Source organism: Schistocerca nitens, chromosome 3 (genome assembly GCF_023898315.1).
Source record: "Schistocerca nitens isolate TAMUIC-IGC-003100 chromosome 3, iqSchNite1.1, whole genome shotgun sequence".
In the NCBI taxonomy this organism is placed as follows: domain Eukaryota; kingdom Metazoa; phylum Arthropoda; class Insecta; order Orthoptera; family Acrididae; genus Schistocerca; species Schistocerca nitens.
The window spans coordinates 272,742,018-272,767,924 of NC_064616.1; the positions used below are offsets into that span (position 1 = coordinate 272,742,018).

The 25,907-nt window shown below is 39.2% G+C and overlaps 1 protein-coding gene across 4 annotated transcripts in view; it reads right to left on the reverse strand.

The window, feature by feature from the left end:
* LOC126248238 (transcription factor 12) overlaps nucleotides 1–22,933 on the reverse strand; it is a 762,281-nt gene extending 739,348 nt beyond the window's left edge. For all 4 annotated transcript variants that reach the window (XM_049949075.1, XM_049949076.1, XM_049949077.1 and 1 more), the window contains exon 1: nucleotides 22,853–22,933. In XM_049949075.1, the coding sequence (XP_049805032.1) occupies nucleotides 22,853–22,910 (58 nt within the window). In that variant the 5' untranslated portion in view covers nucleotides 22,911–22,933. The remainder of the gene's footprint in view (nucleotides 1–22,852) is intronic.
* Nucleotides 22,934–25,907: the final 2,974 nt, after the last annotated feature.

The following is a 25,907-nucleotide window of genomic DNA, read 5'->3' on the forward strand; positions in this document are numbered from 1 at the left end:
AGTATAATGTTCACTGCTGCTTTTTGAATCATCCAGTTTCCATTCCATTGTTTACAAGCAACAATTGCTGCCATTTACAGAATAATGCAAATCAAAAATAGGAACCAAGACTACCAAGGTTACGAGGTTATTTCTCAAAGTAACTTTTGAGAAAATAAATCATTTAACTCTTTTTTAATGTAAACCTAATTTGCTCTTACCATTAGGTTAGTCTACATTTACACTGACCAAAAAAAGTTTTGCATCACTCCAGTTCCCAGAACTCCTGAAGATAGATGTTGACTGTGGATATTGTATCACAGACACCGTCCCTTTGACTGTTCAGATACGTCACTAAACCCGCCCAAAGATGTAAACAACCATGCAAGAGCAGCGCCTACTAGACAGAGGGGTCCAACAGCCTATCAGTTCCAGTCATTCCACCAGGAAGGAGGTACAAAGCTCGTTTTGTCTGTAGTTCAACCATGCCTAGACGGTCAATACTGCAGTTAGATTGAGTCCGCATTGCTACTTTGTGCCAGATGTTGTTCCGACATGGAGGAGATATAGAGAAACAGGAACTGTTGTTGACATGCCTCGCTCAGGCTGCCCAAGGGCTACTACTGCAGCGAATGACCGTTCGTAGGAACCCTTACAGTAATGCCATCATGTTGAATAATTCTTTTCGTGCAGCCACAGGACTTCATGTTACGGCTCAAACTGTGTGCAATGGGCTGCATGATGGGCAACTTCACTTCCGACATACATGGCGAGGTCCATCTTTGCAACCACAACACCATGCAGCGCAGTACAGATGGGCCCAACAACATGCCGAATAGACCGCTAAGAATTGGCATCATGTTCTCTTCACCGATGAGTGTCGTATATGCCTTCAACCAGACAATCGTCAAAGACGTGTTTGGAGGCAACCCTGTCAGGCTGAACACCTTAGACACACTGTCCAGCAAGTGCACCAAGGTGGAGGTTCCCTGCTTTTTCTGGTGGCATTATGTGGGGCCGACGTGTGGTAACGGCTGTACAATACGTGACTGCCATCCTCCAACCGATAGGGCAACCATATCGGCAGCATATTGGCGAGGCATTTGTCTTCATGGACGACAATTCACACCCCCATAGTGCAGATCTTGTGAATGACTTTCTTCAGGATAACGACATCGCTTGACTAGAGTGGCCAGCATGTCCTCCAGACATGAACCCTATTGAACATGACTGGGATACATTGAAAAGGGCTGTTTATGGATGACATGACCCACCAGCCACTCTGACGGATCTACACCGAATCCCCATTGAGGAGTGAGACAATCTGGACCAGCAGTGCCTTGATGAAGTTGTTGATAGTATGCCATGACGAATACAGGCATGCATCAATGCAAGAGGACGTGCTATTGGGTATTAGCGGTACCGGTGTGCAAAGCAATCTGGACCACCACCTCTGGAGGTCTCACTGTATGGTGGTACAACATGCAATGTTTTGTTTTCATGAGCAATAAAAAGAATGGAAATGATGTTTGTGTTGCTCTCTATGCCAATTTTCTGTACAGGTTCCGGAACTTCGGAACGGAGGTGATGCAAAACTTTTTCTTCTGTGTATGTTATAATGGCACTCTAACAAAACTGTATGCCATTTTGCAAACGACGACACAAAAATCTTCATCCATGCCTACACTCCACAAACAACTGACTTTGAGTGTTTTGTTCATATACTGTAAAATAGATGCTCATGTCATTCCAGTGATTGCCTTCAGATTTATGAAGGATAGTTCAATGTTAGTGAGCAATATATCAAATTTTACATTTACAATTTGATATTATGTCTAAGAAGAAACATGATTTCGTGAGGCTTAATGGAAGGTAATGGACAGGCATATGCTGTGTGAAAAAAAGAAATTGAGTGTTAAAATCTGACAGCCAAAAAAGGAAATTTGACTGTTTCTTTGATTGTTTCTCAAGTCAGGTGAAAGGGTGCTCTATGAAACAGTATCTTCCTACTCTGGATGATACACAAACACAGAAAGCAACTGCCCAAGTGGATTTTCAATCATCATAGCACCAGATAATTTATGAAATTCGGTATCGACTGTCACCCATACGCAATGGAAAAAAGGAAATTTTTGCAGAACAACCTCATTATAACTATACAAAATAATTTCTAATAAACTGCTTTGTATCATGCTTGTTGAGCACATTTTCTGTGGAGCACTGGAAGTCCATTAAGCCATGTCTTTGAAAGGCTGGGCTACATGGGAAAATATCAGAGCTATAGGTAGGCTACTCAAGAGTTCCTAGTGAACAGCAGTAAAATAATGCATAGAAATTTTTGGTCAATTTAACAGAGTAGCGAAACCTTGAATCAAAGGCTGGTTTTTGATCTTGGGTAGATCTGTATCTCAATGGAGGTATTAATCTGTATACAAGTTCCCCATAAAAGACGATATTCCCTTCATCACTAATCAGAAATTTTGACCGAGACATGCACATTAATTAAAAAAAAAATCTTGTTTTGTGACAACTGTGGAACATTATATCAATAAAGAAAGGTTTCCTCTGTTTCACTGCAAACTTTTGAGAATTCCTTGGTCCAGAAGATTTGACATGTCAGAGCATGCTAGGAATGAAGTTCTCTCTCTCTCTAATACTGCTTTGCAGAATGACGTGAATAGTACAGTTAACTGGTGGTTCCTTCTTGTGATATGGAACACATCAGCCATACTCCACAAGTTTTCTTAATGCAGAAACATTCTGTATCACAAAAATGAGAAGGTTCATTGAAGCAAGCAGCAAGCTCTCCATACTAAAGTTACTCTTTACAAGGCTTTTGACCCATCTAATACCCAGGATACTTCTCAAAGCCCTGCACTACTGTATGCCCTTTAGAAAGACTGCAGAGCAATTTTGCATGTAATATTTCTTTGTTATGCCATGACAACTCTTGATGATCATTTCTTTTACACCCATGTCTACACAACACAGGCAACAGTTCCTTTCTTGTTTAATTGATAATCAGTTCACAGTAAAAACTACTTTTAGTGCACCTCTGTGTATGTGCAAATTTATCTGGTTTTAGAGTCACTAAAGTTTTTTTAGGTATAGCATAGGTTAGGAAATAATATGCTGCTCAACTTTTCATATAAGTATAATAATTTATTACACCCAAGATTGCTAAAAATTTACAATATACACATTACAGTTCAGCACTTGATTTCCATCTTCAGATGAGATTAATCTAACAGCTTTGTCACGATGTATAACAATTCCAGATAAGCATTCTCATCACCATGAAGTGTCATAAAATATGTCAATGAATTAATCACTAAAGCACCAAAGAAACTGGTATAGGCATGTATATTCAAATACAGAGATACGTAAACAGGCAGAATATGGCTCTGTAGTCGGCAACACCTACGTAAGACAACAAGTGTCTGGCACCATTGTTAGATCGGTTACTGCTGCTACAACAGCAGTTTATCAAGATTTAAGTGAGTTTGAACGTGGTGTTATAGTCAGTGCACGAGCGGTGGTACACAGCATCTTCGAGGTAGCAATTAAGTGGGGATTTTCCCCATACAACCATTTCGTGAGTGTACTGTGGATATCGGGAATCTGGTAAAACATCAAATATCTGACATCACTGTGGCCAGAAAAAGACCCCGCAAGAATGAGACCAACGACGACTCAAGTGCAATCCTTTCACAAACTGCTACAGATTTCAATGCTGGGTCATCAACAAATGTCAGCTTGCAAACCATTCAACAAAACGTCATCGATACGGGCTTTCATGCCAAAGGCCCACTCATGTACCATTCATGACTGCACGATAAAAAGCTTTATGCCTCACCTGCACCCATCAATTCAGACATTGGGCTGTTGATAACTGGAAAGTTATTGCCTAGTCAGACCAGTCTCATTTCAAATTGCATCTAGCAGATGGACTTGTACGGGTATGGAGACAACCTCACGAATCCATGGACTCGTGCGTGTTAGCAGAGGACTGTTCAAGCTGTTGGGAGGCTCTTATGGTGTGCAGCGTGTGCAGTTGGAGTGATATGGGTCCCCCCGATACGTCTAGATATGACTCTGACAGGTGACATGTACATAAGCATCCTGTATGATCACCTGCATCCATTCATGTCCATTGTGCATTCTGATGGACTAGAGCAATTGTGGCAGAACAATGTGACACCCCACTCGTCCAGAAATGTTACAGAGTGGCTCCACGAACACACTTCTGAGTTAAATCATTTCTGCTGGTCACAAAACTCCCCAGACATGAACATTATTGAGCATATCTGGAATGCCTTGCAAAGTACTGTTCAGTGGAGATTTCCATCCCCTCTTACTCTTACAGATTTATGGACACCCCTGCAGGATTCATGGTGTTAATTCCCTCCAGCATTACTTCAGACATTAGTTGAGTCCATACCACATCGTGTTGCGGCACTTCTGCGTACTCATAGGGGCCCTACATGATATTAGGCAGGTGTAGCACTTTCTTTGGCTCTTCAGTGTATATCATATCATCACATAGCAGAAGAAACTGAAATTAATATTTAAGTAGGGCATGATAATACTTTAGTTTCAGTCTGTCCTAGTATGTGATTATGACAATGTGGGGAAAGTAAACCATAGGCTGTGATTTATTGATGGAACACCTAGAAAATGCAAAGGCTACTAAAGGGAGTGCTTACACTAGGTCTACACTTGCCCACCATCTTCTGGAGTGTCACTGTGCATGGGATCTGCGTCACATAGGACTGATGGAGTACATGGGAAATAAAGCCATTTTTCTTTGCAGAAGGATCTTCTCATAAAATTTTCATCACCAACTTTCTCCTTAGAGTGTGAAAATATTTTGTTGGTGTCCACCTCCATAAGGAGAAATCACATCTGGAGATGGAAATCAAAAGCTGAAACTGGTAATCTGAGTACTGTATATTTTAAGCGATCTTAGGTGTAATAAGATATTATAGCTAACATTTAAAAGGCTGTATATTTCCATTTGACAGAATGCTGATTTTTCTTGGCAGGTTATCTCTTGAAATAATTTTAACTTTAAACTTTTAAATGTCCTCTGTTACATTCCAAACATCTCAGTTGTGTGTCACAGAAAGAGTGCATGTGTGTGTTTCATGGTGATAGATCTGTCAGCTGGAATCTCTCTTTTCACCAATATGGTATCCTACAAATAGTCAGTGAAGACAGTTGCTCTTATGACACCTAACATGCGGGTCGTTAAAAATTGCACTAACTAGAAATGCTTGCAGTGCGCTGTGAACCATATGAGTACATAAATATACATGAAACGGAAGAGCCAAAGACCAAACAGGGATGAAAAATAATAATAAGCTACCTTGTAACACTATAGAGGGTACTATAGTAGGAAGAAACTGCTCAGAAAAATCACGGTAACTTTCATTTTTGTACAGAAGTTGTGTTCATTCAACAAATGATGTACCATTACTTTCAAATATCCAACTTTCTGAAAAAGTCAAGTTATTCACATATCCAGAAGAAAGGTAGGAAATTTAAATGGAGTTCATTGTTTGATTGGCAAAAAGGGAGTAATAAATTCAGGAAATATTAGAAAATACAAAATAGATTATTTGAAGGGTGATTTTTAATTTCTCGAACTGAGTAACAGTGTTTCCACAAAGTTCTAGTGCTGATAAACTTTAGTCTAACCTTTCATCACTATGTCTGCAGCATTACTTTGCAAGCCACCTGATAACATGTGATGGAAGGTACTTCTGACACCACTACCTGATTCCCCTTTTCCTGTCCCATTCATGAATGGTGTGGAATAAATGATTGTCAGTAAACCTCTGCAGTAGCCACAATTTCTCATCATGGTCATTTCACAAGACAAATGTGGGAGGATTTAATATGTTATCCACCTCATCCCATACTATCCTGGAATTTCAGTGATAAACCACTCTGTGACACAAAATGCTGCTCTTATAGTGCATGCCACTGGAGTTTGTTGAACATCTCTGTAATGCTCTACTGTCAACTGAACGATCCTGTGATGAAATGCACTGCTCTTCATTGGTTGGTGTCTCTCCCCCCCCCCCCCCCCCCCTCCCCATCAGTCCTACCTGTAAGGGTCCCAGAGTGATGAGCACTACTCAAGTATCGGTCATGCAAATGTCTTCTAAACCACTTCTTTCATGAATGAGTAACATTTCTGTAAGATTCTTCCTATGAATCGCAGTCTAGCATCTGCTTTACCTATTATTTGTTTTATGTGGTCATTCCTTTTAAGGTCCCTCTGGATGGTTACTGCTAGATATTTTATGGTAGATACTGTTTCCAGCATTTCATCGTCAATGGTGTAATTATAAAGTAGTGGATTTCTCTTCCTATGTTCACCGTGCAAGACCATAACACAGTCCCTCGTTTCAATCATCATACACACACAGAAATGGCAAATACCAAGGTAAGTGATCACAGAATATGTTACATTTATTTACATTCAGGGTCAACTACCAGTCCCTGCACCACTCTTCTGTCCTCTGCAGGTACTTTTGAAAATCTGGCATTGCTACCTTCCTGTAGACAACCGTATCAACTGCAAATAGTCTTACAGAATTTCCAACATTTTCTAGAAAAATCATTTGTATACATTGTGGACAGTAATGGTCCTATCACACTTTGTTGGGGTACCCCTGAAATTACCGTTACACCTGTCAATTTTGTTCCGTTAAGAGTGAAGTGTTGAGTTCTCTCTGCAAGGAAGACTTGAATCCAATTGCAAATCTAGTTCGATACTCAGTAAGCTTGTATTTCTTTCAGTAAACGGCAGTGCAGGAAGGGTTTATGCTGATCTCTACAGCGCTGGGTTCGCTGGGAGGAACAGAGTGAGCCGAGTTTTGCAAGATCTCTGTTTGCAGAATGAATATTTATTTTTCTTTTTTTTTTATTTATGTTCTACAAAAATTTTATAATAGATACCATGTAACATATTCAAAACTGAAGTCAGCAATATAGACCTACAATTATGCGTATCTGTCCTATGACCCTTTTTTCAAACGGAAATGACTCTCACTTTTTCTGGTTACTAGGTAACCTTTACTGATACAGCAACCTACGATAAACTCGTGCTGGTAGGTGAGCAAGTTCTTTTGCATAATTTCTGTAGAATCTTACAGGTATTTCACCTGGTCCTAATGCCTTTCCACTACTAAGCAATTGTAGCTGTTTTTCTATTCCACCATCACTTATCTGGGTATCTGCCATTTCAAGGTTCATACAATGATTGACAGGAGGGACTGTATCACTATCTTCCATAGTGACACAATTTTGGAAGACTGAATTCAGTATTTCAGGCTTCTCTCTTATTTCAATGCCAGTATAGTCCCCGAGTGACTCAACAGACGATTTCAATCTGCTTACTGCACTTATATAGACCAAATCCTCTCAGGGTTTTTAGTCAGATCAGTTGGAAAAATTTTAATTTTGAAGTCACTGATGCTATTCTCGTTGCTCTCCCTATGCTCATTTTTGCTTCGCTTAGCTTTTGTCTGCCTGCTAAGTTTTGACTTCTCTTGACTCAGTGATGAAGCTCTCTTTGTTTACGTAGTTTTCAAACATGGCTATTAAAGTAGGTCTTTCCCATTCATAAATAACTTGCTCGGAACATGTTTGTCTAATGCATACTGAACAATGTTCTTGATTTTTTTTTTCAATTTATACTCCACATATTCATCCTCAGCGCACTGAATACCTGATGTTGACTACTCAGACGCTCAGCAATCTACATATACATGGTTACTCTGCAATTCACACTTAAGTGCCTGTCAGAGGGTTCATCGAACCATTTTCATACTACTGCTCTACCGTTCCAATTTTGAATGTCATGAGGGAAAAAGGAACACCTAAATCTTTCCGTTCGAGCTCTAATTTCTCTTGTTTTATTATGATGATAATTTCTCTCCACATAGGTGGGTGTCAACAAAATATTTTCGCATTCGGAAGAGAAAGTTGGCAATTGAAATTTCGTAAATAGATCTCGCTGCAAAGAAAACCGCCTTTGTTTCAGTGACTGCCGCCCCAACTCACGTATCATATCAGTGACACTCTCACCCCAATTGCATGGTAACACGAAACTAGCTGCCCTTCTTTGATGTTCTCTGTCAACCCTACCTGGTAAGGATCCCATACCACGCAGCAATATTCCAGCAGAGGACAGACAAGTGTAATGTAGGCTGTCTGTTTAGTGGGTTTGTCGCATCTCCTAAGAGTTCTGCCAAATAAGCGCAGTCTTTGTTTCGCGTTCCCCACAATATTATCTATGTGGTCTTTCCAATTTAAGTTGCTCATAATTGTAATTCATAGGTATTTAATCGAATTGACAGCCCTTAGGTTTGCGTGATTTATCATATACCCAGACTTTATCGGATTTCTTTTAGTACCCATGTAGATGACCTCGCACGTTTCTTTGTTTAGTGCCAATTGCCACTTTTCGCACCATACAGAAATTCTCTCTAGATCATTTTGTAATAGGAATTGATCGTCTGATGATTTTACTAGATGGTAAATTACAGCGTCATCTGCAAACAATCTAAGGGGGCTGCTCAGATTATCACCTAGATCATTTATGTAAATCAGGAACAGCATAGGGCCTACGACACCACCTTGCGGAACGCCAGATATCACTTCTGTTCTCCTCGATGATTTACCGTCTATAACTACGAACTGCGACCTCTCTGAGAGGAAATCATGAATCCAGTCATACACCTGAGACGATACTCCATATGCACGCAATTTGATTAATAGTTGCTTGTGAGGAATGGTATCAAAAGCCTTCTTGAAATCTAGGCATATGGAATCAATCTGAGATCCCTTGTCGACAGCACTTATTACTTCATGGGAATAAAGAGCTTGCTGTGTTGCACAAGAACAATATTTTCTGAATCCGTGGTGCAATTTGTGCCCCATCACTCTCACTAAGTAAAAATATTTTCCTACGTTTCTCAACAATTCCTTGTAAAACTCATGGTCATAGTTGCTATCACAGCCTTACAATCACTGATACCCTTCTCTACATTAACTATCTGGAAAAGACAGGCCCATGTGTTGCTAAGAAGTCTAAGACATTACCTTCTCAAATTGATTCTCTATCTGCTTCAATTAATGTTTGGGCATGACATTCAGAATAATGTCACACAAATTCCTGCCCCTGGCACCAGTTTTGATTGAATTACTTTCCCATTCTATAACTGTCAAGTTGCAGCCACCCCAGATTTCAATAAGACGATCAGGAAACTTAGTCACAAAATTTTGCAAGTTGCCATTGAAGCACTATCACTACAGCTCCTGATACAGGCTGCCTATAAAAGCACCAGACTGCCATTTTTTACCCACCTTTGATGCTTAAAATCACCCAGATTACTTCGCATTTTGACTCCGTGATAACCACAGTAGATATTATAAGATTCTCTACAGCTATAAATACGCCGCCCTTTCAGTGTCTAACTTATCCTTATGACAAATGTTCCAATCTGAATTTAGTATTTCATGGCTATTCACTTCTGGTTTCAACTAACCAGTTGTTAATAATACTATCTGTGGATTATTACCTTTAATATGCGATTCCAATTCTGGTATCTTATCACGGATGTTTTTCCAGTTTTCTGATATCACATCAACCTTTTCTATTTCTGATATGCACAGATAAGCACACTCTGAGAATGATGTGGCTGATGTTTATTCTACTTTGATTGGCAATTCATCTCCGATCGATCCCAAGGAGGGAGGAAGGCACTTTAAGAAACTATGCAAGTCGGCAATTTTTACATTTGTAGTGCAGTGCCTGATTTGAGCGTTACTTCTCAGTATGGAATTCAAGAATCAAAACCTGAACATTTGGATTTCTTATCTGACTTCAACTGAGCCACCAAGCAAGAAATCTTAATAGTATACATACAAATCTTGTTTTATTTTTATGTAGCAGTTGTCTTAAAGCTCTTCTGTACGATACAAGAAATGACAGTATCATTGCTTCTGATTCTGCAATTCAAATAAATACTATGAAGTCACAAATGTGTTATTACTACTGAACAGCATACCTCCATTCAAACATGCAGGAACATAGGGTGTAAACACTAGAGCATCAAATGGTGTAAATCAGCACCTTTCAACTTTCATTTCTGCAATAGTTAATTTACTTTAACATTTTCCCAACAAACTTCATTAATTTTCCTTTGTATTCTATTTCTGACAACACTGGGTTTGCACACATTTATGAAAATTTTATGAACTAAATACTGAACAACCAGTGGGGTCAACTAAACCGTACTGTAACTCCTTTTTAGAATGTTGCTGGTTCCATAATTACAAAGGTATATGAACAGCATTTTCTACCTCTACATACGTATTCCACAAGCCACCATGCAGCACATGGCAAGGGCCACACTGTCCCACTACTAGTCATTTCCCTTCCTGTTCCGCTCACAAATAGCACAAGGGAAAACGACTGTTTATATGCCACAGTACGAGCCCTAATCTGTCTAATCTTACCCTCATGGTCCTTGTGTGAAATGTATGTTGGTGGCAGTAGAGTCACTCTGTAGTCAGCCTCAAATGTCAGTTCTCTAAATTTTCTCAATAGTGCTCATCAAAACGGATGTCGTCTTCCCTCCAGGGATTCCCATTTGAGTTCCCGAAGCATCTCTGTAATAGTCGTGTGTTATTTGAACCTACCGGTAACAAACCTGGCAGTCCACCTCTGAATTGCTGTGATTTATTACTTTAATCTGACCTGGTGCAGATCCCAAATATTATTATAATATGGGTCACACTAGTGTCCTACAGTGGGCACTTTAGAGATGAATCCCATTTTTTCCTAAAATTCTCCAAATGAACCAAAGTCAACCACTCGTCTTCCCTACTACAATCCTTACATGCTCATTCCATCTCCCACGGCTTTGCAGCATTATACCTAAATAATTAATCGACGTGACTGTGTCGAGCAGTACACTGCTCATGCTGTATTCGAACATTATGATTTAGTTTTTCCTACTCATCTGCATTAACTTACATTTTTTTTTACCTTTAGAGCTAGCTGCCATTCATCATATCACTTAGAAATATTGTTTATGTCATTTGGATCCTCCTACATTCACTCAACAATGACACCTTCCCATACACCGCAGCATTATCAGCAAAAATTAGCAGGCTGCTATGTACCCTCTCCACCAGACCATTTATGTACTGGGTGATCAAAATGTCAGTATAAATTTGAAAATTTAATAAACCACGGAATAATGTAGATAGAGAGGTAAAAATTGACACACATGCTTGGAACGACATGGGGTTTTATTAGAACAAAAAACACCCCATATTGCTAGACGCGTGAAAGATCTCTTGTGCGCATCGTTTGGTGGTGATCGTGTGCTCAGCTGCCACTTTCGTCATGCTTGGCCTCCCAGGTCCCAAGACCTCAGTCTGTGCGATTATTGGCTTTGGGGTTACCTGAAGTCGCAAGTGTATCGTGATCTACAGAGATCTCTAGGGATGCTGAAAGACAACATCCAACGCCAATGCCTCACCATAACTCCAGACATACTTTACAGTGATGTTCACAACATTATTCCTCGACTACAGCTATTGTTGAGGAATGATGGTGGACACATTGAGCAATTGCTGAAAAGATCATCATCTTTGCTTTGTCTTACTTTGTTATGCTAATTATTGCTATTCTGATCAGATGAAGTGCCATCTGTTGGACATTTTTTGAACGTTTGTATTTTTTTGGTTCTAATAAAACTCCATGTCATTCCAAGCATGTGTGTCAATTTGTACCTCTCTATCTACATTATTCCATGATTTATTCAGTTCTCAAATTTTTACTGAGTTTTTGATCACCCAGTATATAGAAAATAACAGCGGTTCTATCACACTTCTCTGGGCACTCCTGATGATACCCTTATCTATGGTGAATACTCGCCATCGAGGACAACATACCTAGTTCTATTACTTATGAAGTCTTACAGTCACGCACGCATCTGTGAACTTATTCCATATGCTTGCACCTTCGTAAACAGTCTGCAACAAGGCACCATGTCAAATGCTTTTTGGAAACACTGAAATATGCAATCTGCATGTTGCTTTACATCCATAGTCTGCAGGATATCATGTGAGCAAAGACCAAGCAGAGTTTCGCACGAGCTATGGTTTCAAATCCATGCTAATTTGTGGACAGAAGCTTTTCTCTTTCGATGAAATTTATTATATTCGAATTGATAATATGTTCAGGTATTCTGGAGCAAACCGACCTTAAAGCCACTGGTCGGTACTTTTGACAGTTTGTTCCTTTACCCTTCTTATAAACAGGAGTCAACTGCGCTTCATTCCAGTCACTTGGGGCTTGCGCTGTGCGAGAGATCCACAATAAACACAAGCTAAGTAAGGGGTCTATACTGTAGAGTATTCTTTGTAAAACCGAACTGGGATTCCATCAGGATGTGACAACTTATTTGCTTTCAACTCTTTCAATTGTTTTTATACACCAGGGATCATAATTACTATGTCCTCCACACAGGAGTTTGTGTGATGGTCAAACAATGGTATATTTGCATGATTCTCCTATGTGAACAATTTTTTTTAAATGCAAAACTTAAGACCTTGGCTTAATTTTGTTATCTTCTAATGCCACATCAGACTGGCAACAACTGATGGGCTAGAAGCCTTAGATCCACTTTGCGATTTTACACTGGACCTGAATTTTTTCAGGTTCTCACATAAGTCTTTTGCTAAGGCATGAAGTGGTGGTAATTGCAACCTTCGTGCATCGATCTTTTCACAGACATGCAAATTTATAGTAACTTTTACCTGATGTCATTTGTGTCTTCTCTTTTGAACTGCGAGTCCAACAGCCTTTGCTTCTTCTGCATTTAGCGAATTTCATTGTTAACCCACAGTGGCATCTTCCATTCTCAATCCACTTACCCGGCAAATACACTATGTGATCAAAAGTATCCGGACACCCCATAAATATACGTTTTTCATATTAGGTGCATTGCGCTGCCGCCTACTGCCAGGTACTCCGTATTAGCGACCTCAGTAGTCATTAGACATTGTGAGAGAGCAGACTGGTGTGCTCCCCAGAACTCATGGACTTCAACCGTGGTCAGGTGATTGGGTGTCACCTGGGTCATACGTCTGTACGTGAGATTACCACACTCCAAAATGCCCCTACATCCACTGTTTCCTATGTGATAGTGAGGTGGAAACGTGAAGGGACACATACAGCACACAAGCGTACAGGCCGACCTCATCTGTTGACTGACAGAGACCGCCGATAGTTGAATAGTTGAAGAGGTTCATAATGTGTAATTGGCAGACATCTATCCAGACCGTCACACAGGAATTCCAAACTGCATCAGGATCCACTACAAGTACTACGACAGTTCGGCGGGAGGTGAGAAAACTTGGATTTCATGGTCAGGCGACTGCCCATAAGCCACACATCATGCCGGTAAATGCCAAACTATGCCTCGCTTTCTGTAAAAGTGTAAACGCTGGACGATTGAACAGTGGAAAAAACGTTGTGTGGAGTGACGAATCACAGTACTCAATGTGGCCATCCGATGGCAGGGTGTGTGTATTTTGAATGCCCGGTGAACATCATCTGCCAGTATGTGAAGTGCCACCAGTAAAATTCGGAGGCCGTCGTGTTTTTCATCAAGGGGACTTGCGCTCCTCGTTTTGTGTGGCACTATCACAGCACAGGCCTACATTGATGTTTTAAACACCTTTTTGCTTCCCACTGTTGAAGAGCAATTCGGGAATGGCAATTGTATCTTTCAACACGATTGAGTAACTGTTCATAATGCACTGCCTGTAGTGGAGCGGTTACATGATAATAATACCTCTGTAATGGACTGGCCTGCACTGAGCCATGACCCAAATCCTACGGAACACCTTTGCGACATTTTGGAATGCCGACTTCGTGCCAGGCCTCACCGACCGGCATCAATACCTCTCCTCAGTGCAGCACTCCGTGAAGAATCGCCTGCCATTCCCCAAGAAACTTTCCAGCACCTGACTGAACGTATGCCTGCGAGAGTGGAAGCTGTCAAGGCTAAGGGTGGGCCAACACCATATTGAGTACCAGCATTATCGATGGAGGGCGCCACGAACTTTTAAGTCATTTTCAGCCAGATATCCGGATACTTTTGATCACATAGTGTATGACTTCAGAGCACGATTTACAATCCATATACACGTTGCCCATAATTCCTCTGCGTCCATTGCACTGGAACTGTCTAAGTGGGCGCTAGTAACTGTCTACCTGCTCTCTCTTATCAGAAATACTCTCCTAGCCTTCTAGATTAATTTATTCACTTTAGTAACCAAAGTTGCTATGATGATATCACAGTCACCAATCCTGTGTCTATACAGATGCCATTCATTAGGTCATGTCTGCCTGTAGCAACAATGTCTAAAATGAATGTTTCCACTGCGCGTGGGTTGTTGAATTAGCTGCTCAAGACAGATTTCAGAAAACATTTTCAAAGAAATGTTTAAGACAGTCTGTCTGTAACCCCTGCAGTGAATCCACAGACATCCCAGTCTATACTTGGTAGGTTGACGTGTCCTCCAATTAATATTTCATGATTTGGGTATTTACGCACCATTGAGCGTAGACTTTCTCTGAATGGTTCTAAAGCTGTCACACGGAATTTAGTAGCCGGTAAAAGCATCAGATAAGTAACTTGATTTCACCTAGACCTGTTGTAAGTGCCCAGATAACTTCACTGTCACATTTAAATTTGACCTCAATAGAGAGAATATTTTTGTCAACTGCAATGAACATACCCTCTTTGATGGGATCTAATTTCTCTTTCCAATGTATGTTCCATGACTCACTAAATAACTCTGAGCTGTTTACCTTGGGTTTCAGCCAGGTCACGGTCTTGAGAATAATTTGAGCACTGGAAGTATCCACACATTATCGGAAAGGTTTGGGTGCTCGACACTGTGATTGAACGTTTCGGCAATATTGACGTTACTGGTCTCGTCAGCTTTTTTTTTTTTTTGCCTATAAGAGGCATGTGTCACAGCAGCATCGTCTTTGTAACTGAGAAATTTAGTATATTCAGGAGAACACAGATAATGAAATGTGATGTGTCTTATGGTTATGATGATTTTCCTCAAGAGACAACAGATGATGATCAGAGTGAGAATGAAGAGATACTGTCACTACCCCTCCAGGTGTCTCAATTCTCTTCACAACAGCCGCAGTCAGAGAAGTGAACTGATAACTGATCCAACAGTGATGATGACTGCTGAAGATGGAGTGGAAAGGAAGCTTCCTAACATGCCATCATCTGGAAAGAGGGCCTCAAAGCATATACCTGTCACTGAGTACATGACTGTCATTAATGTTACTTGGGAAATTGGAGCCAATGACTGATATCATGTATGCCAGAGGTGCTTTTTCTCCTGAAGGCATTTCCCTGGATGACTTGATTGTGTATCTGGGGGCCAAATTATATCATGGGGTAAAATGACTAGAGAAAGGTTCCTCAAACTTATCAGATTTCTTCGATTTGACGAGATGTTCTGAGCTCATCACATTCCTGCTGACAAGTTAAATGTTATTTCTGAAATACCAGAAGATGAAATACTGCTATCCCAGATGCACACCTGCAAGGAAATGGAATATGGAAGAAGTTAATGCAAAATTACCTCAGCTGCTCCTGTCCCTGTGAGAGTATTACACTTTATCAGCAGTTACTTCCAAATAAAATCAGGTGCGGGTTTCTCCAATTTATGCCGAATAAATCTGACAGATGTGGACACAGGTTTTGGATAGCTATACGCAAGGCATCAAAGTGCTTTTGCAATTCCTTCCTCTACAATGGTGAGAACGAAGGCTGACCCGACAATCAGCTATTGATGTATCATACTTTTGTCTCATGGAACCATTTCTAAATGAAGGAATGGATGTCCCAGCAGACAGCTTCTTCACTTCCTTTCAGCTTGCAAAGGTACTTCAACAGAACGAAATGTAAGCAGCAAGAACAAACAAGCGTTCCTGAGAAATCCCCAACTGCGTGAAGAAGAACTGTTTTGATTTACGCTTCATCACCGTGAGAAAAAAATGATAAGCCAGAATGAACCCAAAGAGTTACAAAGGGAAGAGAAATGACAACTTCATTATTCTCAGTACACCACATCTGGAAGCTGCTATGAGTGACAAAGAAAGAAGAAAGCAGACAGTGTTACCATCTATAACACCATAAAATATGACGTGAATGATGTGGATCAAATGATTGACTACAACTCCTTGCAGGAGATGGCTGATGTATGTCTCTTACAATATCCTAAACATAGCAGCAATAAATGCATGTATCACTTACTAGCAAATAACCAAAAGGGGAAGGCATTCACCCTTCAACTGGTAAATGAACTCACAAATGGGAAACAACAAAGGGCAGTATAGCAAGAAGACTGTAATGAAGAGGCAGATGTCACACTGCACAACTAAAAATACGAAATACATATTTAAGGAATTTGCAAAGATAACTAGACCAATGACATCTAGAAAAAAGTGCTGTCAGCTGAAAATGGTTTCTGAAATTACCAATAATTCACTCCATGGCTAATCTCAATGTTTAACAACAAACAAGTAAAATAAATGAACAACTGTTGAACGATTTTAGTGATGGGCCACATTACTTGATAGACAAGTGATTTCTTTAAATCCAAAATGGTAATCTAAAAGTATTAGACCTTTGAGGTAAGGCTTTGATTACCATGTATATATGCAATATTAATGAGCACAAAAGTACAAGCTTTACTTAAATCATGATGTGGATTTTTAATGTAAATCTCTTTAGGGATCACAAGACCCCTTCATGCTGTTCTAGAGGTATCAAATTTTTTACTGTTATATTAAGCAGTTATTCATATTAACCCCCTTAGTAAAAGATAACATATTAAGTCAACATAAAGGATGAATTTTGAACAAGTAATGTGAAACTAAGATAAAAGCCATTAACTGCTATGAGAAGGTAATGCAAGGGGTCTAAATTTGGTACTTACAAGGGTGTGCTGATATGTAATGCCCCAGAATTTTTTAAGTGAAAACTCTTAAAGTTTTTTAAATAAACAAATGTTTTTAACATTCTATATAATTACTCTTCATGTCTAAATATTTATTTCCCAACATAGTGCCCATGGCAATGAGCACATTTCTCCCAACAAGATACCAGTTTGTTCACACCATTACTGCAGAATGTTTGATGACAGAGCCACAACCTCACCTCTGTTTGTACTGCTTCATCACTACTGAAGTGAATCCTCTAAAGTGTTCTATAATCCCATGGCACATGATCTGCACTGCGGTGAACAGCTTTTAATAGTCACTGCTCTGGCATTTTCAATCAGTCTTGAGACTGCAAATGCATGTACGGCACAAAAACACATGGGAGTGCCCGTTGCAGAGGACTGTGTGCATTTGCAGCCTCAGGACTGACTGAAAATGTCAAAAAAGCAAACATTAAAGCTGTCCAATGTAGTGGACACTGTGTGCCACACAGTTAAGTTCTGGAAACAGATGAAAATCGGTTACGGCCAGATCACGACTGTGTGGAGGATAATCGACGACAGTGAACCATTAGATTGTTGCTGATGCTGCAGCACCTGTGTGTGGCCTGGTATTGTCATACTGAAGGACGACCTCTTTGCATTCATGCATTCAGTTTTCCAAGGGTCTCTCAGCACTGTGCAGAGTTTATGGTGATGCCTTTAGATATGATTTCCAAATGCCCCACACTTTGAACACTCTAGAACACTGTAAGCATAACTTTTTCTGCTGATGACATGGTCTTTAGCTTTTTTGGGCTCGGTGAACTTTCTTAGTAGAACTTTACTGTTGCTCTGTTGTTTCTAGGGGTCAAAACGTTGAACACCCAACACTGCAGGTTAGGCTACTGATGTCGATACAATGATCAGCATTCACAGGTCTCATTCTTCTTAGAAATTTCGATTGGAGGCACATTTACTGCAGTTTTAAACTCGATTACAGCATGCTGTGTCTCGTGTACCAACATAGTTAAGTAAAACACTGCCATGTTACATGCTATAATTTGGAGCCCTCTAGTGGTAGAAGGCTGCAACCGGCATCAGTGAAAATCAACTTAGTAATATGCATGATACACACTACCTCAAACAATACTGAGAACAGAATAAAAGATTCGGAGCGGTGTCCCACCGCACAAGCTGGAAATTAAAGTAACAGCTTATTTATGAAAATTGGAATGTTTAAAGCCTACTTTTATCATTGTTAAGAAAGTCTCACAATCTCGTGGTGATTCTGAACACACAATTCAACATAGTATTGCAGTGTTGAGCATGATAAATACCACCAAGAATGAGCAATAGTGTGTATTAACATGCTTATCTTTATGAACTTCCAACATGCTGTAGTAGCTTGGGTGAGCAACTTCTGTTAAGCAGCAGAACAAAAAACTAGGCCAAAATCGCAAATTTTTACTTTTTTATTCACTTGATGACTAGTTTTGGGCCAAGATCCATTTTCAAATCATCGTAACATAGACAAAAATGGCACTTCTGAAGATGCCAAAATGTGCAATGGACATTTACAATGCATACACATAGCAGTAAGTGTTCATTGCACACTTTTGACATATTTGGAAATGTCTTTTTGACTATGTTATGATGATTTGAAAATTTGCCTCTGCCAAAAAAAAAGTAAAAATTTGCAACTTTGGACTGTTTTTTTTTTTTTTTTTTTTTTTGAGTGTTTGTCTTTATTTGCACACTCAGAAATATGTTACTTGTCCAATCACCAACAGAAGCAAGAATGACGGTAAACATCCACAGCATACAAACTTCACGGATAAGGCTGAAATTGCACAGTATCTCACAGACAAATGTGTGATACAAAAGTAACATAGTGATATAAGATCAAAACGTCCAAGAAGTTTGTACTCCCAGAGAACAGTTCTTTGATTAATGATGAAATGAGGTTTTCTAACCTTTATACTACTTGGCATGAAGGGACTTAAAATGGGAGAATTTAAGAACGACTACTGGTGTATTTTCTTGTTTCATTTTTTTTCTTTTTTAGGTCTGCCTATCAGGAATGTACGGCATTTATGATTACAACAGAATAATCATCATTTGTTAGGATCACAAGCAGAGACATTTTACTGAATAATCGTTTTCTTTTATTGAAAACACAAACATAGTATACTCTACAATACAGTTATGATAGACCTACTGCTGCTGTACTGGAAAATGGCTATTAAGAAAATGAAATCCAGTAATCACAACAATGATCTGCGCTTGTGAACCAGACAGACAAATATTATGGTAACAAGAATTGATCATGGTGATTTAGAGACTCAATTTCTATAAATAATACACTATACTCCCAAGTCCAACTTAGCTTCAACATATGCACCCACCGGAACAATTATGTGCATATACTATGCTGCACGGCTTTCCGACATTGTTAGCAACGGGTTTTAATAATGAAAATTTTTATTTAAGCTTCCCTTCGAAACATCTCATGAGCCATTTCACAATATGGTAAATTTGTTGCAATGACTTAAAAATAACATGAACTACCACCATCCAAAACAAAATTATGCCACTATCACTAAAAAACACTTCAAAGAATTTTGAACAAGAGTGGAGCATGAAATCCAATCTAGATATTAACAAAAGAAAAACTGTTTGGGCAGCAGTTTGCTAGGTAGCTAACAAATGTCCTTTGTATCTTGTTTTCATACTGAGTGTAAAATAGAACACACTATGACACTTGAAACTATATTGTGTATAGAACTGTATTCAAATATTTTGTCACTGCATCAAATGTAAGGAGAAAGTATAAAGTAGTTTCTAATTAATATTCCCTCAATAATGCTGGAGTATTACACACCACCCCACCTGTAAACTTGGTTGTGGCAACACGACTGATCTGTTGCATAACCCAACTGACGATCAGGTTAGAAAATGACAGTTTGGTTGCGAGTTAGTGAATTCAACAAATGTGAATGCAGAAAAAAATGGATGTATTGAGATACAGTTCCATAGAATAACCCACCACTTATGCCTGCACCATACTTAATGCACTTTATGCCACACAAATTAAAAACGCACAGCAAGTATTTTGTGTAAGTATGTTATGGACGTGTATCATGCATAAACTATAAAAAATCTACAATGTAGTCCAGTGATGTACACAAATTAAGGACTCTGCTACCACCAGCACAACCAACACCACTATTATTGAACAGTTATGATAATTTTCTGACACACTGTGCTGAGGCTCTTACATCAAGCAAATAGGGTGAACATACATCACACAAATTTATTCCAAAATTCATATATTTACTTTCATTTTTCCAGTTCTGTTCCCAAACACAAATACCTGTAGTAGTTATTTTGTACCCACTGACATATGGCCTCCTTATGCTTACTCTTGTAAAAGAGCATTAGCAGAAATATTGACTCTTCTAAAAGAATGAAATCAAAAAAGGAAATAAAATAATTTCATCATTGTGTGGTCATGAGTTTCCAAACCATTAACACTTTGCAAGACTGCACTAAACAAAAATGGAAAGGCACTGTGTGTGTGTGTGTGTGTGTGTGTGTGTGTGTGTGAGAGAGAGAGAGAGAGAGAGAGAGAGAGAGAGAGAGAGAGAGAGGAATAAAATACATTAATCTTCACAAAAATCTGAATTTATAGCATCTTCAAACAGTATCATACACACTTTGGAAGACACGACATCAATGGTTTCATGTAATGATGCATGAAAATATGAGTCCCAAACAAAGTTCTCATGGGACAGATATTGTGAGGATTGTTATTGTTGTGTATTTTAGAATGAAACAGTCAACTGAGAGATTATTTGTGGAAGAGTCCGGATTTCTCACGATTCCATCACAGGATTCTCACAGAAGGGAGTACAGAAACATTTGATTAAGCTACATTTCGCATGTCAAGGCAATAGCACTCAAACAAAGCATTTAATGAACAGTGCAATGTAGATAACTTCATTCTACTGCTTCAAAAACATGATTTAAAGAGAGATATATCCATTCACTTTGTACAAGACAGCGACAGCAGCATTAACCGCACAAGATGGCGGTGCACGTGGGCTCATTCCAATCTACATGTCATGGCTATTTTCATTTACAGACGCTCATAAGGCACCATTATGACTGTTTCACAGAAAGTTAACACAGTAGTGAAATGAACAACCTCCACCCTTCAACATATGGTAATCCATAAAAGGAACTCATGCATGGGTAGTAAATGTCAACTTCCCGTATCACGTTACAAAACCATTAACAAAAAGTTTTATGTCTGGCCAAGAAAGGGAGCCAGTGGGCCATTTCAGTCACCGTTAAAATCTCACATTTCCTGTGAGCTTATTACCAATTAGTGTGACAGTTACAGTCCTCTATAAACCAATCACACAATACTACAGAACGTTACAGCTAATGCTGGAGCAATTGTTTTAAAAATAAACTAATCCCGTGAAATAGTACTCATTCTGCAAAGGATACCAGAAGAGCAAAATAACACAGTCAAACATATACTAACCCTATCAATGTGTGTGCATAAAATTCATCGATTGACATATGCATGTTTACCAAATACACTTAAGACTTCCTAAACAATTATGCCAAAATTTATGTACACAGTATCTAATCTGAGTACTATCCACTTAGACTAGTGTTTACATTTACACAAAGCAGAATGTAAATACCTGCAAATATTTATCAACACAACTCCCAATATAATATTAGCCCTGTCAACAAGTGTCTCAAACATAATACAGGTAAAACTTGATGATGAAATACTGTGTTTAAAGAAAATCGAAACAAGATGAAAAAAACCAGTGTGCTCAAGAAGCTATATAAACAACTTAATTGACTTCATTTCATTAAAACTGTAATTACAATTGATGTTTACAGGTCCAATTTTTTTTACCTTAGATCAATGTTTTAGAGAACATAATACACACTAGGAACTTGAAATAGACTCAATTGTCACATTTCATACTGCTTGAGTCGTTCACACCATGGGAAGTAACATTAAGAGATGAAAGTAAATCGCACGTTTTCTTTACAAGAAAATTAATCTTTTATTATAAGGCTATCATTCTAAAAATATTTCGACATTTCTAATCGTACTACTTCATTATTATTGTAAATTTATCAGTTCACTTTAGTCATTGACATATACACTGGACTAAGGAAATGTTTCCAGCAGATTTATGTCAATTCAAATCCATTATACCAGCTTGTGGATGATAAGTATTTTGTTGTCAATTTCACGTATAGTCAGCTACTCAACGACAACGAGCACTATATGACATGAGCGTTGTATCTGGAGAAAATGTCTGTCAGTATCACACTGTCACGCAAAGAAGCCACAGTATAAACATCGAAAGCAAACAGCTGGCGGTACGTTATATTGGAAACGTAGCATATATGGTGTCTGTGTGCAATTTTCTTTACTTTCAGACAATTGTTGGGCTTCATACCGCAGTCTGTGACGACCTTCCAAAACCAAAACAATGTCGATACCACACCAAGTTGTACGCAACAAATGTATGAACGAATCATATATATCAAGATATATCAGCCACTTGTTGTTAGAAAAAGTTTCTATGGAACAGTCAGACTTTAATTTTCAAGAATTCCGCCAAACGCCTGTCAAAAACCTCTGTCAAAACGTCTGAGACAGAAACCAAACAGAGAAGCGAAATGATGCATGCAAGACATTCTACAGCATTTCTCATTGTCAGCAGCCCCATTATATATGTAATGATATCGGTCGATTAATTTCAAATGGTAGACTTACCGGGTTGTTTATTTGCAATCTTATTAAAACAATTTTGAAACACTTCGTATAGGTGCATGGGCTCGTCGTCGCTGGTCGCCATCTTGATTCTCACAGCACAGCAAACTGTCTCTCTGAAAGACTCAATGCCGACATCTTTTACTATATCCATCAGAGATGGCAGCACAACGCACTTTACACTTTGTAGTAAGTCTCGCGAACACCGTGAGAAAAGACCACGCAACAATGAACTGAATAAAAATCGTTTTTATTATTTCATTTGCAAATATGTGTCGATTTGTGCAATTCGATAAAAGTTTGCTAGTTTGTATCTCAGTGCAATATGACGCCTAGAATTCGTGCTAATACTCTTGGTCGTTCATTTTATAGACCATTGACATTTGCGCGCATACAGCAACTTTCATTAAAAAATCATTTTAGAGTTCAGCCGAAATTATTTAAATACAATAATATTACTCTGCCGAATCTGGCAACGATGTTAAAGGATAGATCTCTCTTAACGTTATGGCTCTAGCATCACATACGGTCAATAATATACTCGACAAGTTGTAATAAATACGTCATTTTATAACCGTTCGTAGATGTAATAAGTAAGTGTAAACTATAATGACTATGAAACATACAAAAGACGGCAAGAACGCACTATTTTACTTTGAATGGAAGATTACCCACTAACACGGAGTTATTTTCTGCAGGTGCCACAGCCAAAAGAAAAAAGGCCACCATTGTTAGCGTCATATACTTATCACGCAGAGGATCCTGTTAACTGTCGACTCAAAATTTTCACAAGGAACGTATTTGTTTTTGAGGACATGTTACCGGTGCCTGACATTCCGACAAAAATTATATAAATCGGCTCACACGCATTCGGCAGTTTCTACCTGCTGGTGGAAAACCAAACACGGATTCGGCTTCTGCAGGATTTCTGCAGGTGCCACAGCCAAATGAAAAAAGACCACCATTGTTAGCGTCATATACTTATTTGGTAACCGTGATAGCGTTACGGAGATGTTTAGCAAACTCAAGTGGCAGACTCTGGAAGAGAGGCGCTCTGCATCGCGGTGTAGCTTGCTCGCCAGGTTTCGAGAGGGTGCGTTTCTGGATGAGGTATCGAGTATATTGCTTCCCCCTACTTATACCTCCCGAGGAGATCACGAATGTAAAATTAGAGAGATTAGAGCGCGCACGGAGGCTTTCAGACAGTCGTTCTTCCCGCGAACCATACGCGACTGGAACAGGAAAGGGAGGTAATGACAGTGGCACGTAAAGTGCCCTCCGCCACACACCGTTGGGTGGCTTGCGGAGTATGAATGTAGATGTAGATGTAGATGTAGGATCCTGTTAACTGTCGACTCAAAATTTTCACAAGGAACGTATTTGTTTTTGAGGAAATGCCTGACATTCCGACAAAAATTATATAAATCGGCTTACACGCATTCGGCAGTTTCTACCTGCTGGTGGAAAACCAAACACGGATTCGGCAACTCTCCTATCAGTCCCCGAACGGAACACCTGAATTTGGCAACTTCTACCTGCTGCTATTGTTTGCAGTGGTTTGAAAACAATATTGAAAACAGCGATACAATGAAAGAGATCTAAATGAAAGCAAAATGTACATAGAAACAAAGATTTTATTTTACATTAGACATACTAAAATATTTCATGAAAACAACTGCATTTATTTGACATGCTCATGCTATTTTTGAGGCTGCTTCGATACGCAGTAACCCTCACTTATGTTGTATGAAAGCTTGCCTCTCTTTGGTGTTTGCATTCGTTGTGCTGATGTGGCCATTTCTGGCAGAATTAATTTTTATGTGCGTATCGGTTTGTGCATGTTTCAAACTTTTTAAAAATTTGAAGACACTTGGGTGTGAAAACTGTCACAAGCGTTAGCAGTCCGTCGCAAGGACCCAGAATCCGCTGCCCAAATGTATGGAGGAAACAATGCACGTTTTTCCACACCGATGTAATTTTCCACTATGCAATCTGCAAACTTAGTAAGTTTTTCGTCTTGCGGCTGTATGCTGACCAGGTCGCAAAAAACAACAGGATCATGTTGTGGGATTAGTGCAGCCACTGTCCTTTTTCCGCTGTTCTGGTCTTGGTACAACGATGACAAACCAAGTTTTTGTATTTTTCGCCACATGAAACGTATAGAATATTTTTATTATTTCTGAAAATTTAAGAGACAAAAGTTTTTTGAGGTAAAGTTTGTCACTTAAGCATGTTCGCTATTTCTGGTAGCCCTGAGCAGAGAAGGCGCCAAAGTTGTATTGTTTTAGACCGGTAGTTATCAAACTGTGGCCCGCACGCCGCGTGCGGCCCCGATCAAATGTTCATGCCGTCTGTGGCTCTCAGCTGTATCTTACACGCTTCTAGCAATTAACAACTGAACCCGAAAACGCCAGCAAACGTTAAGAGTTTAATAGCATATTTTGCTTGCTCAGAGACTAACAAAAATACTTACAGAGACAGTAATATTCCAAGTTGTGCTTCATTTTAATTGAGGTTGGTGAATTCGGCCGTGAACTAAGATAAAATGCAGCTTACGTCAGGGGCACAGTGATATTTAGAACAGCCACTGAGGGGTTAATAGAAGTGAGAGGGAGAGTATTTTATTGTTTGTCTTCCAATGCTGTCAACTCACGAGCGTGCGCTACTAGCACAGAACAGCTTCTGTATTCCGTCATAAGTGACAGACGGATGTAACATGGTTTCGTGAATTCGTATTACAGAGACAGTCATTTTCAAATGTGGTACATGTCTGTACCAAGTAATACGCAATCATATTAAGGTTGTTGTAATAAAATGCAACGAGTAAAAGAAAAACGACATTCAGAACGTTTAGTACACATTTGTGATGGTGTCTCGTATTGTAATTACTGTTATTAATTAGCATAAAATACTGAAACTTTCTGGCAAATTAAAACTGTGTGCGGGACCTTGTTTTTAACGTATATAAACTTTTATTTACAGATTTTAACAATTACAGATTTTTACATGAAATGTTCTGCTATATTATTAAGCGAAGTGAGCATTTTCTCGTTTTTCT